General features: G+C 40.4%; 1 protein-coding gene across 1 annotated transcript; it reads left to right on the forward strand.

Annotated features, from left to right (window-relative positions):
* Window positions 1–5,246: 5,246 nt before the first annotated feature.
* LOC121720288 (metalloreductase STEAP4-like) lies at window positions 5,247–12,586 on the forward strand. Its single transcript, XM_042106289.1, has 5 exons — window positions 5,247–5,379; window positions 6,203–6,659; window positions 9,271–9,798; window positions 11,395–11,559; window positions 11,936–12,586. Exons 2-5 carry the CDS (start codon window positions 6,204–6,206, stop codon window positions 12,209–12,211), a joined length of 1,425 nt encoding a protein of 474 aa, XP_041962223.1. The 5' UTR covers window positions 5,247–5,379; window position 6,203; the 3' UTR covers window positions 12,212–12,586.
* The last annotated feature ends 1,199 nt before the right edge of the window (window positions 12,587–13,785 follow it).

Consider the following 13,785-nt stretch of genomic DNA (forward strand, 5'->3'; position numbering starts at 1 on the left):
AAATGATATAAATATGTCTGATCATCATTGTGTATCTTTTAATATTGTACTACATACTCCAAAAATTCATCCCGAAATTGCAATCAAATCGCGACTCTTGGACATTAGAGCAGAACAGCAGTTCATAGCTCTTATAGACTCCATAAATTTAGATATTTTACATCATCCCATTGATCAAATGGTAGAGGCTCTCAATCGTGAATTAGGCGCTCTGCTTGACAGAGTGGCACCCTTAAAGACTAAAAAAAGGCCCTGTAGCAAACTGACACCTTGGATGAACGAAAATATCCATGATCTAAAAAGATCATGTAGGAAAGCTGAGAGAACATGGAGAAAAACTAAGTTACAGGTTCACCGTGCCATTCTAAAAGAAAAAATTGCAAATTATAATAGAGCTATTCGGAATGAGAGGAGGAACCACTTCTCTAAGGTAATTGCTGAAAACAGTGGAAACTCTAGGGTGTTGTTCTCTACCATTGATAGGCTATTGCATCAAACACCTTTTGATACACTCAGTCAGGCATCCTCTCTAAGATGCGAAGAATTTGCAGACTTCTTCAAAAACAAAGTCATTTCTATAAGGGAGGCTATTGGTAACACAAGTAATATGTTTGATAGTACACCCAAAAACAGCCCCCCAAAATTAAGGTCCTTTAGCACTATTACTCAATCTGAGCTTGGTAAAATTATAACTCAAACCGGCTCCTCAACATGTGTTTTAGATCCAATCCCTACTACATTCCTCAAAAAAGTATATGATGGCTTAGCTCCCTTTTTTCTCAAGGTAATAAATACCTCATTAGAAACAGGTATATTTCCAACTGCTTTTAAAACCGCTGTTGTGAAACCTTTACTTAAAAAGTCAAATCTTGACCATACCAATCTGAGCAACTACAGGCCTATATCAAATCTATCGTTTTTGAGCAAAGTACTTGAAAAAGTTGTTTGTAATCAGTTAAATACCTTCCTCAACGAAAACAGTATCCTTGAAAAATTCCAATCAGGTTTTAGATCAAATCACAGCACAGAAACGGCTCTAGTAAAAATAGTCAATGATCTCAGACTAGCTACCGACTCAAACAAAGTCTCAATCCTTATTCTTCTGGATTTGAGTGCGGCATTTGACACCATTGATCATAGCATCCTAATTCACCGCCTTGCGAAGTGGGTGGGTCTCTCTGATAATGCTCTAAACTGGTTTCAAACCTACATTACTGGCAGAGATTTTTATATCAGTCTAGGAGATCATGTATCTGAAAAACATGACTTGCCTTTTGGTGTGGCCCAGGGGAGCTGCCTTGGTCCCCTGCTATTTTCTCTATATATGCTTCCATTGGGAAACGTCATAAGTCAACATAATGTAAACTTCCACAGCTACGCAGATGATACCCAATTGTATCTTTCTGTTGAGCCAACTAACCCAGATGGCCTTTGCTCCCTCACTGCATGCCTAACCTCCATTAATCAGTGGATGAGCAAAAACTTTTTGAAACTAAATGATGACAAAACAGAGGTACTTCTGGTTGGACCAAAACTAAAGCGAGATATTATTCTTAGTAATCTGGGGAACTTGGCACACCAGGTCAAACCAAAAGTAACAAGCCTCGGTGTCATCTTAGATGCAGAGTTAAGTTTTAAGCCCCATATCAGTAAAGTTACTCAGACAGCCTATTTCCACTTGAGAAACATTGCCAAAGTGCGGCCCTTTTTAACTCAACAAGATGCAGAAAAACTAATTCACGCCTTTATCACTAGCAGGTTAGACTACTGCAATGCACTTTTCACTGGTCTTCCCAAAAAACATCTAAAGAAATTGGCACTCATACAGAACTCTGCGGCTAGACTTTTAACTAAGACTAAGAAGAGAGAACACATCACCCCTGTGTTGGCTGAACTGCACTGGCTCCCTATTTCCTATAGAATTGATTTTAAGGTTATGTTAATTACTTACAAAGCTCTGAATGGCATAGCACCTTCATATATCTCTGAGCTTTTAATATCTTATCAACCACAAAGGAAACTTAGATCATCCAATTCTAATCTTTTAATCGTACCCAAAGTGCTCCACAAACAAAGTGGAGAAGCTGCGTTTATCCATTATGCCCCCAAACTATGGAACACCCTGCCTCTGTACATCAAGCAGGCGAGTTCAGTAAATATTTTTAAAAAAGATCTGAAAACATACCTGTACAGGAAAGCTTTTAGTTAACTCATCTTATCCTGTAGACTACATTTTCAGATTATTCTACATCTGCTACTATTGGAGGGCGCAGCCAGCCAGAAGCAGATGGGCTCCCCCTATTAAGTCAGGTTCTGCTCAAGGTTTCTTCCTGGAATATGGGAGTTTTTCCTTGCCACAGTTGCCATATGGCGTGCTTGTGGGGGGTAAGAGGGTTAAGGCTGCCAGTCTTATGACGTCATTTTCTATATTTTTGATATGTTGCTGAGCATATCATAAACAGCAAAGAAAAGTGATTGATAATGACTGACTGACTACTATTGTGTTACATGCTTCAAATGTAAAGCACTTTGAGCTGCATTCTGTGTATGAAAGGTGCTATACAAATAAAGCTTTATTATTATTATTATTATTATTATTATTATCTCTACATCTGTGCATGCTGTGTATCCATGTGGCAATCACAGTCTCAGTCATGCCTCTTCCTGTGGTGAGTCCACCCCTACTCCTAACTGAACGCATCATCGTTTGGGGCAGTCGTGGCCTACTGGTTAGGGCTTCAGGCTTAGAACCGAAGGGTTGCTGGTTCGATCCCCGACCAGTGGGAATGGCTAAAGTGCCCTTGAGCAAGGCACCTAACCCCTCACTGCTCCCTGAGCTCCGCTATTGCAAGGCAGCTCACTGCTCCGAGTTAGTGTGTGCTTCACCTCACTGTGTGTTCACTAATTCACAGATGGGATAAATGCAGAGACCAAATTCCTTGTATGCGCAAGTATACTTGGCCTAGAAACCTGATTTACATTTTACATCACTTGCTCAATCACAAGATCTAACCATAGACCTGCCCAAATCAGTTGCTTCGTCGAATTGTAAAGTAACTTCATCGAACATCTTAAACACCCATGGATGTGTTGTTGCCAATGCTGTTGTCATCTATTGCAATACTGTAATCAATTAATAATTCCAAGCCACTGCTGCAAGATCTTAGCTCACCTCCTCCTTGGCAGATAACACAAAGATTTTCTGAAATTCCATTTTCATCTTCAAGCGCTATTCCATCCATAGCAATCAGTCCGAGTAATGAAATCTAGACTGTTGCACATGAATAAATACTGATACTCAACTCCAATGTATAAATTGTGTGGGAAATATGTTTTGTTTTTACTCTGGAACCAAAGACCCAAAGGAGACCACAAAGACAGAGGTCTTCAACTGCACGACTACAAACTGCGCGGAGCCAATGGGCGTATGAAATGTCATCACATAGCATTACGGCACAGTGTTCAAGGGAAATGTAGGAAGTACTGCCACAAATGACCGAGAACAGAGCCTTATGTATCATGTAATGCCTCATGCATCACCGGCCAAACTGGCTAGTAAGTTTTTATTAACACCCGCCAAAATGAATTTTAATCCGCATTTGGTGGGTTGGCGGGTGTTAATTTAGAACCCTGTAGGCCATACTTGGTCTGTCTGGAACCTTTATTTCCCTTCCTCGGCCATATATGGTCTAGCTGGTGTTCATCTGCCCTTTGCTCCGACAGCTAGTCTGCTGATTTACAATGACTTGCTGACAATGAATGCAGCAATACATGGCTATTCCCTTATACAGTACATATGGTCTAGCTGATTTACAATGACCTGCTATTCATAGGATCTTTTTTCCAGAAAGGATTGGTACTGTAAGCACATTAAATTCATAATCTACAGAAAATAACGATTCCAGCGATACCAAGCTTCTCTGTATTTAGTGCCACCTTAGACCCCTTTTTGAGCTAATTCGCTCGGACTAAAGGGTTTGTTTATTTTTGTTCAGGCCTGTCGCTCTGAGGCCTGTCCCACTGTACTGCTTCTCCTCTGGGTGCCCGATGGATTATTGATATGCATTTGAATATGTTTCCTGTTTGTGGGGTTAACTATTTAAAAATAAGAAAAATGTCAAACTGGCTATTTGCTGTCAATTCCCATACTGTCTGTAATATGGTGTAAGGTTTGACCAATAAACACATTTAATACTACTACTACTACTACTACTACTACTACTACTACTACTAATAATAATACATTTGAAATACCTTAATATGCTGTCTATCTGAATATTGGGTGGATAGTAATATGTATGATGACAGGAAGTTCTCATGTCTCTATTGAAACCGATGAATCTCTGATGCTCTGCTGTCAGAGAGACTACGCAGAACGGTGAAAAGCTTGCATGGGCAAATCCATGACAAACTCAAACATAATAAATGCCACTGTACTCTGAGGAGTCAATTGTAGGTCAGAAATATAGTATTTTACATAATGAATGAATGAATGAATGAATGAATATCTTTATTGTTATTGCATGTGTACAACGTACAATGAAAAAAATTCTATAAAAAATAACTTATAAAAATTGGTAATCTTAGAAAATAAGGGCCTCTAAAATAGATAAATGTTAAATAATAATAAACTAAAACTCTAAAAGGAAAAAGTGAAAATTAAACCAACACACAAACAATATATTCTACATTCTGCTGGTATTCTCATTCTATATGTAAAATCACGTCTTAGCAGAACGTTTGTTTGTCTGTGTTTTTTATAAAGTGAATGACATAGAAAAAACTTCTTACACTCAAAATAATAAAAAGAATTACATCACACATGTGTTTATGTGTGTTTCAAGAAACATCTGGCAACATAGCAATACACAAATATCCCACAATGAATGCAAAGTGAGGCTACTTACTGCCAGGTTGACGTTGCACTGTTGCAGTAGGCAGTATTTTTGATGCTTTGGTCTGATCATGTAAAATTTATATGGAGCAGCAACATTCAACATTCATAAATATATAAACACTGGACTCTGCCCTCTTATTATCTAATTTTACACAGGCAACATTGTAAATGTAATGGGAATAGCCTTTTATCACTTTGTCACGCCTGCACACACACACACACACACACACACACTTACATAGTTATCAGAAAACAATCACCACGTGCAATATGCTCAGTTTACAACACCATGAAATACAACATATACAACACCGTGAAAATGTCTGCAAGCTCAAGCACCGACTCTCAGTAATTAGGATCCAAACATTGCCGGTGGCTTGTCATATAAATGCAGATCGGTGTGAAGTTTAGAGCTAGAGAACGTCTTAAATTGGATTACGGTAACCACAAAAGGACTCCAATCTAGGTACACTGAACACACTGTAAGTCTTTTTGACTATAAAGTAAATTTGCTAGTTAAATTCACAACCTTAGTTTATAGTTGTATTTAACAGATACTATTATAATAACTATTGATTGAACTACGCTAACACTAATTCAAAAGATATTATGTGTAAAATATGAATAACTAGAATCACGTTAAAGCTATTTGATTGAGAATAATTCAAAGATAAAATATCAACTGATTGAGAATAATTCAAAGACAAAATATCAACTGTTGAAGGAGATGAATTCTATTGTTTTTTCTTTGGAAAATATATGTTCATTTTGAATTTGATGCCAGCAATGTCACCTCCTCATTTATCAAGATTACAGTAAATGTTTAGGAACTGAGGAGACCAGTTGCTAGAGTTTTGGGAATTAAATGTTGCCCCATTCTTGCCCGATGTAGGATATTTACTGAAATATTCAAGGTATCGTCTGGATGGCCTGAAGTACAGTACAAGTGGAAACTGTAATATTTTGCACTGCTCATTTTCACTACTGCTTTTATAAACACAAAGAAAATATTTGACTATTTCAGATGGTTTTCTAGAGAGAAACAGGGGTTCAGCATATTGGACTAGGGCATTTTCTACAAGATTTACTCAAATTATAGAAACTGTGAAGTGTAAAAATTCCAATTCTCTATGGAAGCCCATTTCTGCCACTTGAAAAGAAAAATGTGTTAACATACTGAGTAAGTATAACATTTTGACCTACTGAGGAATGTGTGATACTAAGTTGAATATATGTGTGTGTGTGTGTGTGTGTGTGTGTGTGTGTGTGTGTGTTTGTGTGTGTGTGTGTGTGTGTGTGTGTCAGTATGTCCATGAAGTCTGATTCTGTTGCCATGACGTCTCTTGCTGGGGAGCGTAAGCAGGGGGCGGTGGGCATCTTTGGCACAGGGGACTTTGGACGCTCTCTGGGACTTCGTCTGCTCCAGGCAGGATATGAGGTCGTGTTTGGGTCACGTGACCCCAAGAACTCGGCACTGGTGGCCAAGGGTTCAAAGGTCATGACCCACACAGAGGCAGCTCAGATGGCTCAGGTGATCTTTATAGCCGTGCAGCGCGATCACTATGACTTCCTGACCTCGCTGACCCCTGCTCTGGAGGGCAAGGTGCTGGTGGACATCAGCAACAACCTGAAGAGGGGCCAGTTCCCACAATCCAACGCTGAGTACCTGAGCAGCCTGGTGCCGGGAGCGTCTGTGGTGAAAGGCTTCAACACAGTGTCAGCCTGGGCCCTGCAGTCAGGGGCGCTGGACTCTGAATCAACTGTAACAAAGCAAAAACTGAACTACATTTCCCTTGTTGTGCTATAAATGCATGCCTACTGGCAACATGAGGGATGAACAGAATAAACATATAAGGTGTCCCAATATACGGAATTAATTAACTTGGGAGAGAATTCCACTCCGGGAGGTCTTTGTCTCCGTCTCCTCCGTTATTTCTGCATATCAGGACACTTCAGTGGATGTTACTCCTTTTACATAAATCCTCACGTCAAATCCAAGTTTTAATACTGTCCTGTAGTAAATGAGGATGTTACTCCTTACATAAATCCTCATGCCAAATCCAAGTTTTAATACTGTCCTGTAGTAAATGCGGATGTTACTCCTTTTACATAAATCCTCATGTCAAATGCAAGTTTTAATACTGTCCTGTAGTAAATGCGGATGTTACTCCTTTTACATAAACCCTCATGCCAAATCCAAGTTTTAATACTGTCCTGCAGTAAATGCGGATGTTACTCCTTTTAATAAATATAATTGAAATACTGCCCATGTCTGTTCACAGCGTTACCTCTAATACATGACTTTGCATTGATCAAACTTGCATTTAACAGAGAAGGAGGGGTGTGACTTTTTCACGCACAGTGCGTAAATCGGGCTCATAGGGTTAAATGATTTAGAAGACAATAGGTATTAGACCTCTCTATGTAGGCAAACTCACATAAACACTCAGATACTGTATGCATGCACACACAAACACACACACACACACACACACACACCTGCCTGTTTTTTTTTTTTTTTTCATTTGTTCAGCTGACTCAACGTGACTTATCTGCACCTCACATAGAAAACCCAGACACTACAGAAAATTGCATTTGATGGACCCTGTCAGCTAGAGTAATGGCGTCTTTAGCTCCTCCTCACAGTGAGGTGCCTTTGTCACCCCCTAGTAGAACTTTGTACTTTGTGTTTGAAAGTGCATTTTGCCTCTGACAATGGAACGCCATGTAGCTTACCTCATCCACAACTGAATACAAATGCCTTACTATTTAATGCGTGGAATTATGAGTCTGACACTGTCTTTTAGGCTAAAAGATGATTTATTTTATTTTCTGATCAAACTTCAGAGCATTTAATTTTTTTCTACCTTTTATCTCATGGAAGAAACAAACTCACATCATAGGCCACGGGACACCTATGTTTTCCAGTCTGTGCCACTTTTACATTTATTAATTTAGCAGACACTTTTGATTTATCCACACAGCGACTGACATACGTCACTTTCATTACAAGGATTATTGTCCCCAGAGCTCAAGTGCACCACAGTGGAAGCCGAAAATGGAGCCCACAACTTGTCAGGCTACTGCAAGCTAGCCTAGCTCTGTAGCCGCTACGCTACCACCGCCCTTTTACAGTTTTATTGTATCAATTGTAGAGGTCACAATGTACTTCAATAAAGCATTAAAAATGCTTATCATTTTCATCTAACATTATGGTCTGATTTGATGAGCAGGAAATTAGGGACATTTATTGTTTTGGTCCTTGAGTATGTGACTTGGTAACTAGGCTTGGCAACCATTCTGTAAAAATGGAATGGAATATATATGAAAGGAAAAAAATGTGTTTCATATTGAACTGATATGGAACGCATTTTGGTCCGTATTTCTGAGAATCAACTCAGTGCAAATACATGACAGAGCAGTATTATAAATTACACTATGAACGAAGACTGCACAATTTGTATGAAATAAAGGGCCTTTCATACCTCTCGGTTTGTCTGTCATCACTATCCCAACAGAGAATGCACTTTCCGTTTGAGCCACTGTGAATCACGTAGGCTGTATTACGCTGATAGCAGCGTGAGATGAAATGTCTTGTTCTGAGTTTTACAGTGCATTCGGGCTAGCCTACTTGCTGCTGAGACAGAAACAAGCCAGAGAAAATATAAGCCTCCACCAAACTCAGAGTTGTGCTTCTGGAGCTGCTTATTATAATGTTCACAAGATGTTTTTTTGTGTGATATCTGTCAGTTCAGTGTTACATTTCAGAGTTGTTTGGTTTAAGTAGAATATAGGCTACAAACCATAGACTGTATATAGAACAAAGTTATTTTTTTTATTAAACACCGGAAAGAAAATGAGTACCCCTGGAGGCATCATTGCAAGCATTGTTTTTTGTATATTGTATGAATGTGCTCTCATTTGACCAAATTGTGCACTCGTTTTACAAAATTATGCTCTCATTTTACTAGACTGTGCATAACATTTAGTATATTGTGCGCTCATTTTAGCAAATATTGCACTCATTTTAGTGAATACAGTAGGCTATAGTACGGCCATTTGGCTAAATCGTGTGCTCGTTTTACACAAATTAAAATGACAGCACAACAGTAAACATGCTCACATTTTCTTGATACTGGTATACACACGTGTGTGTGTGTGTGTGTGTGTGTGTATGCCCCCACTTGTATAATAACTGAAGTGGAAGCCGGTGTATGCAAGTGTATAGACCCCCCACCCCCGTTCCTTATTATCATATCAGAAAGTTGGCAACCCTATTGGTAACCCCTATGAGTGAATAGCACCAAGGCTATGAAGTCAATACACTTGGCAGTATCACTGGGCCATCAGCAAAACGTCTCTCTCTCTCGCAGGTGTTGGTGTGCGGGGATGACCCCAAAGCTAAGCAAGCAGTAGTGGACATTGCCCACAGTCTGGGGCTGAGTGCCCAGGACAGGGGCTCCCTTGGTGCTGCTGGGGAGTTGGAGGACATCCCCCTGCAGCTCTTCCCCAACTGGAGGCTCCCGCTCTGGGTCGCCACGGGGCTCACCGCCTTCTTCTTCTTCTACCTGCTCATCCGCGACGTCATCTACGCGTACGCCGAGAAGGGACAGGACATTTCCTATCGCATCATGATCACCCTGGCCAATAAGGTCTTCCCCATTGTTGCCCTGGTAATGCTGTCTTTGTGTTACCTGCCAGGAGCAGTGGCGGCCATCTTGCAGCTGTATAACGGCACCAAGTACAAGCGCTTCCCTGATTGGCTGGATCGCTGGATGCTGTGCAGGAAGCAGCTGGGACTGTTGGCCTTGTTCTCTGCTGTTCTTCATGTGGTCTACACATTTATCATCTCCATCAGATACAATGTCATTCACACAAGTGACACAGAGGTCATAACACAGGTATGACATCTCAATGTGATTAAATACTGTAAGGACCAGCCTTTTAGCTAAATCTTTTGCTTTTCTAAAGAATGCCTTTTGCAGGTCTACCCCACAAAGGAAATTCCTAACCCCACAAGATTCTAGGCCAAGCTAATTATCATACAGTAATGGTTACCTCTGAAATCACTGTCAATCTCTGTAAATGTGTGTTGTAAGAATAATACATTTATGTTTGGTCTTGAATTAATACTTGTAATGTGGGCAACAGTCTGATCATGGTTTCATTACAATGTAATGTATCTGTGCATAGTGCACACTACACTGTATGCCTACCAATCGTATACTTCAATTCTTGTAGTATGCCATGCCATGCTCTTCCATAACTGATAAACTAGTAACTTGGTAATTGAATGGTGATACAAATTATTAATTAAATGGAGTCAGATTAATCGAGTTTGTAATAATAAGAGTTACCAGTTAACTCTTCACCAGCGTGTCTATTGTTCACGCGATCAACAGAAGAACGGCACAACGTACTTCTCATTCCACATGAGAGGCGCTGTGGGCCTGTTCTCTCTTTCAAGTGAGGATAGCCCGACATGTCTCCATGTTTGGGGCTATTTTCTTCCTTTCAATTCCCCATGACAAAAAAGACACCCCAAAATATTTAAAAGGTAATTGTCAAGATTAAAAACTCAGCTTCAAAAAGTAAAAGCTCTACCATGTTCAGCCTAAGATATTAGCTAAATAACTACCGGTAATGACCTCTTTTAAGTCTTCAGGTATAATATAGTAGGACTTTTGGTAACACTTTACTTGACGCGTGAGTTCATAACACATTCATAGCAGCTGTCATAAACTGCACATAAAGCATTCATGACTGTTTCATGAGACATGACTCAACATTTATACCAAACCTTTCATGAATGTGGAAGACAGAACGACAACAATTTGTCAAAATAAAAGTCCAACATTGTATTTGTGTAAAATGGATACCATTAATTTAATCTCTCCAGCCTTTGTAAATATTTCATGAATATCTTACGTCTACATCGAATGTCACTTTACTATACAAGTTGTGAAGTATTCGCAATCACTGAGTTTAACACTGGGAGGTAAACTAGCCTACATTCAGCTGACCCGTATTTGTGTAACCTGGAACGGTTGGACATTCCCAGTAGCAAAAGATGAAAAATCATCTGCAAAGGTTACATCATAAAACAAATACATTTTTATGAAGCAAAAATTATTTGCTTGACCATGTTCTCTCTTTTTGGCACTGGAGTAGCCCATTGACTCAGATGTGACATGATCAGGTAGCCTAAGAGGTTTGGACCAAAAACGGCAATGCTGTTTTGCGACTTCGGACTTTAATTTTGACAAGTTATCGTCGTTCTGTCTTCCACATTCATGAAAGGTTTGGTATGAATGTTGAGTCATGTCTCATGAAACAGTCATGAATGCTTTATGTGCAGTTTATGACAGCTGCTATGAATGTGTTATGAACTCACGCGTCAAGTAAAGTGTTACCAGACTTTTATTCATTGACGTCAGCATTTCCCATCTAGGGCTGTCAACACTAGCTGACTGTCGTCTCCAACTGTCCTGTTTCAGATCAAGAAGAACCAATCGGTGCCCTTTGACAATGCTGAGGCCTGGGCGACAGATGCCTTCCTGTCCCTGGGGGTTCTGGGCTTCGCCATGTTTCTGCTGCTGGGGATCACCTCTCTACCTTCGGTCAGCAACACGCTCAACTGGAGGGAGTTCCGCTTCGTACAGGTAGGCCTACAATTAAGCATGTGTGTGTGTGTGTGTGTGTGTGTGCATCCACATCAGCAGGAAATATATATTGTTACACATACACTAGAATCAAGTGATTGCTTTAACATTTGCACTTCTGCATCCTTCATGGTAAAGGCTAACATGTTTTTCTCCACCAGCTGGTCAATAGCATTATCAGGAATTTTTCAACGTTTACCTCTAACAAGCCGTACATGGAAAATGGTGTCATAATTGTTGCTAAACATTTTGGTGGTGGTGGGGTGTGTGTGTGTGTGTGTGTGTGTGTGTGTGTGTGTGTGTGTGTGTGTGTGTGTGTGTGTAAATAAGTGTCCAGAAACAATCCTTACCCTGGTGTTTACTCTCTTCTCCACAGTCTAAACTAGGCTACCTCACCCTGACAGTGTGCACTACTCACTGCCTCCTCTACGGATGGAACAAGTTTCTGAAGCCGTCCACCTACAAGTGGTTTACCCCTCCTGGGTTTATGCTGTGCCTGGTGGTCCCCTGCATTGTGCTGATTTTGAAGCTGATCTTGTCCATCCCCTGCATTGACCACAGAATCACTCTGATCCGGAATGGTTGGGAGAGGCCGACCAAGGTGCAAAGCAGCAAAATGGATGCATTCCTGGAGAAAGGAACAACTCTTTGACATTAAAGTGACCATTGTATTGCCAATGAATGTAACTTATACAACTGTAGTTTAATGCACCTGCAGTGTCATACCAAAAAAGTGTTCCTATTATGATGTAGATCAGTGAACTAAATTTACTGCATTTAATAACATAAGACATACTTGTGATTGTACCATATAATCAAAAGAATATGCATATGCAAAATGTTGATGTTTATGGAGTGCATGACAAGATGCCTATATAAACACGAGGAAGTGGATTTTCAGACAATAACCCATTCAAAACAATAACTCACAATGGCTCACAATAACTTGGTTGATTGATGTACAACCCCAAATCAGAAAAAGTTGGAACACTGTGTAAAATGCAAATAAAAACAGAATGTGATAATCTATAAATCTTGTAAAACCATAATATTTAACTGCAAAAACGACTTAAACAACATCAAATGCTAAAAATTGGAAAAATAGAAAATATACAGTATGTTCTTTTTGAATTTGATACTTTCCTACCAGTGGGAATGGGGCAACAAAATGCTAGCCTGGCCCCGCCCACCTAGATCTTCTTTCAGGGAGATCTAGTCTGGAACACCATAGTTCATAACCGTTTCCCTCAGATCTAGTCTGGAACACCATAGTTCATAATCTTTTCCCTCAGATCCCTCAGATCTAGTCTGGAACACCATAGTTCATAACCTTTTCTCTCAGATCTAGTCTGGAACTAACCTGGCAATAGCCAGATGAATTTCGCTCCGCCTAGCTCCACTCATCCATCTGGAACCGATCCATTGAAGTGTTGCTTCAGAAGGCTGGGCCTAATCAAAAAATGCTTGCATATGATTGAATAAGCCACTTGTCCGTCATCTATTGACGTGCTACTTCAACCACTCACATCGAAGCCAACCCGTGACGCTAATAACAGACTCACAGTCGCTTCTACGCTATGTCACATCTATGAAACTCCCGCCCTGCGTCCTGATTGGCTAAACCATAAAGTTGGTTGGAGAAATCACTCTCAATGGAAGAGGTCCCAGATGGATGTGAGTGAAGCTAGGCGGAGCTAAGCGGAACGACATTCATCTGGCTAGGGTCAGGTTAGTCTGGAACACCATAGTTCATAACCGTTTCCCTCAGACAAGAGAAATGTCAGGCCAATCAGCGACGAGAGGGGAAGACGAGACCGAAACTTTTTGTGATGAAAAACAGAAACAGCAACACCTGCAACCGTCAAAAAATGCAGTTGGAAAAAAGCAGAACTAGCCAGAGCCTCCATGGGGCCTTATAGGCAAGGGACCCTCCTACCTGAACACTGAGGGCCAAAATGTAACCATTTATACCGGTTGCCTCCGCCCGAGTCCATTCATTTCGTATAACTGGACACACCTCGCCAGTTTCCCGGTTGCCACTGTAAAGCAAAGGAAACACGCGGTTCTGTTTATAAAGAAGCTCACTAGTTCTTGTTGTACAATTTCCGTTGGCCCTATAGCAGCGATAGCATGGACAGTTAGCTTGTTTACAGTTGACTCCATTGTTGCAAAGCCTGCCTCCATGCTCAACCGTCGTCCTACTATTGTTGTTATAGTTACCATTCA

The sequence above is a fragment of the Alosa sapidissima genome, chromosome 10 (assembly GCF_018492685.1).
Source record: "Alosa sapidissima isolate fAloSap1 chromosome 10, fAloSap1.pri, whole genome shotgun sequence".
Taxonomy (NCBI): Eukaryota; Metazoa; Chordata; class Actinopteri; order Clupeiformes; family Clupeidae; genus Alosa; species Alosa sapidissima.

Bases quoted from the DNA above. Each gene is read 5' to 3' on its own strand.
- LOC121720288 (XM_042106289.1), top strand. From the start codon at position 6,204: ATGTCCATGAAGTCTGATTCTGTTGCCATGACGTCTCTTGCTGGGGAG. The intron at 6,660-9,270 runs GTAACAAAGCAA...TCTCTCTCGCAG, and splicing joins CGCTGGACTCTGAATCAACT to GTGTTGGTGTGCGGGGATGA. The intron at 11,560-11,935 runs GTAGGCCTACAA...TCTTCTCCACAG, and splicing joins GGGAGTTCCGCTTCGTACAG to TCTAAACTAGGCTACCTCAC.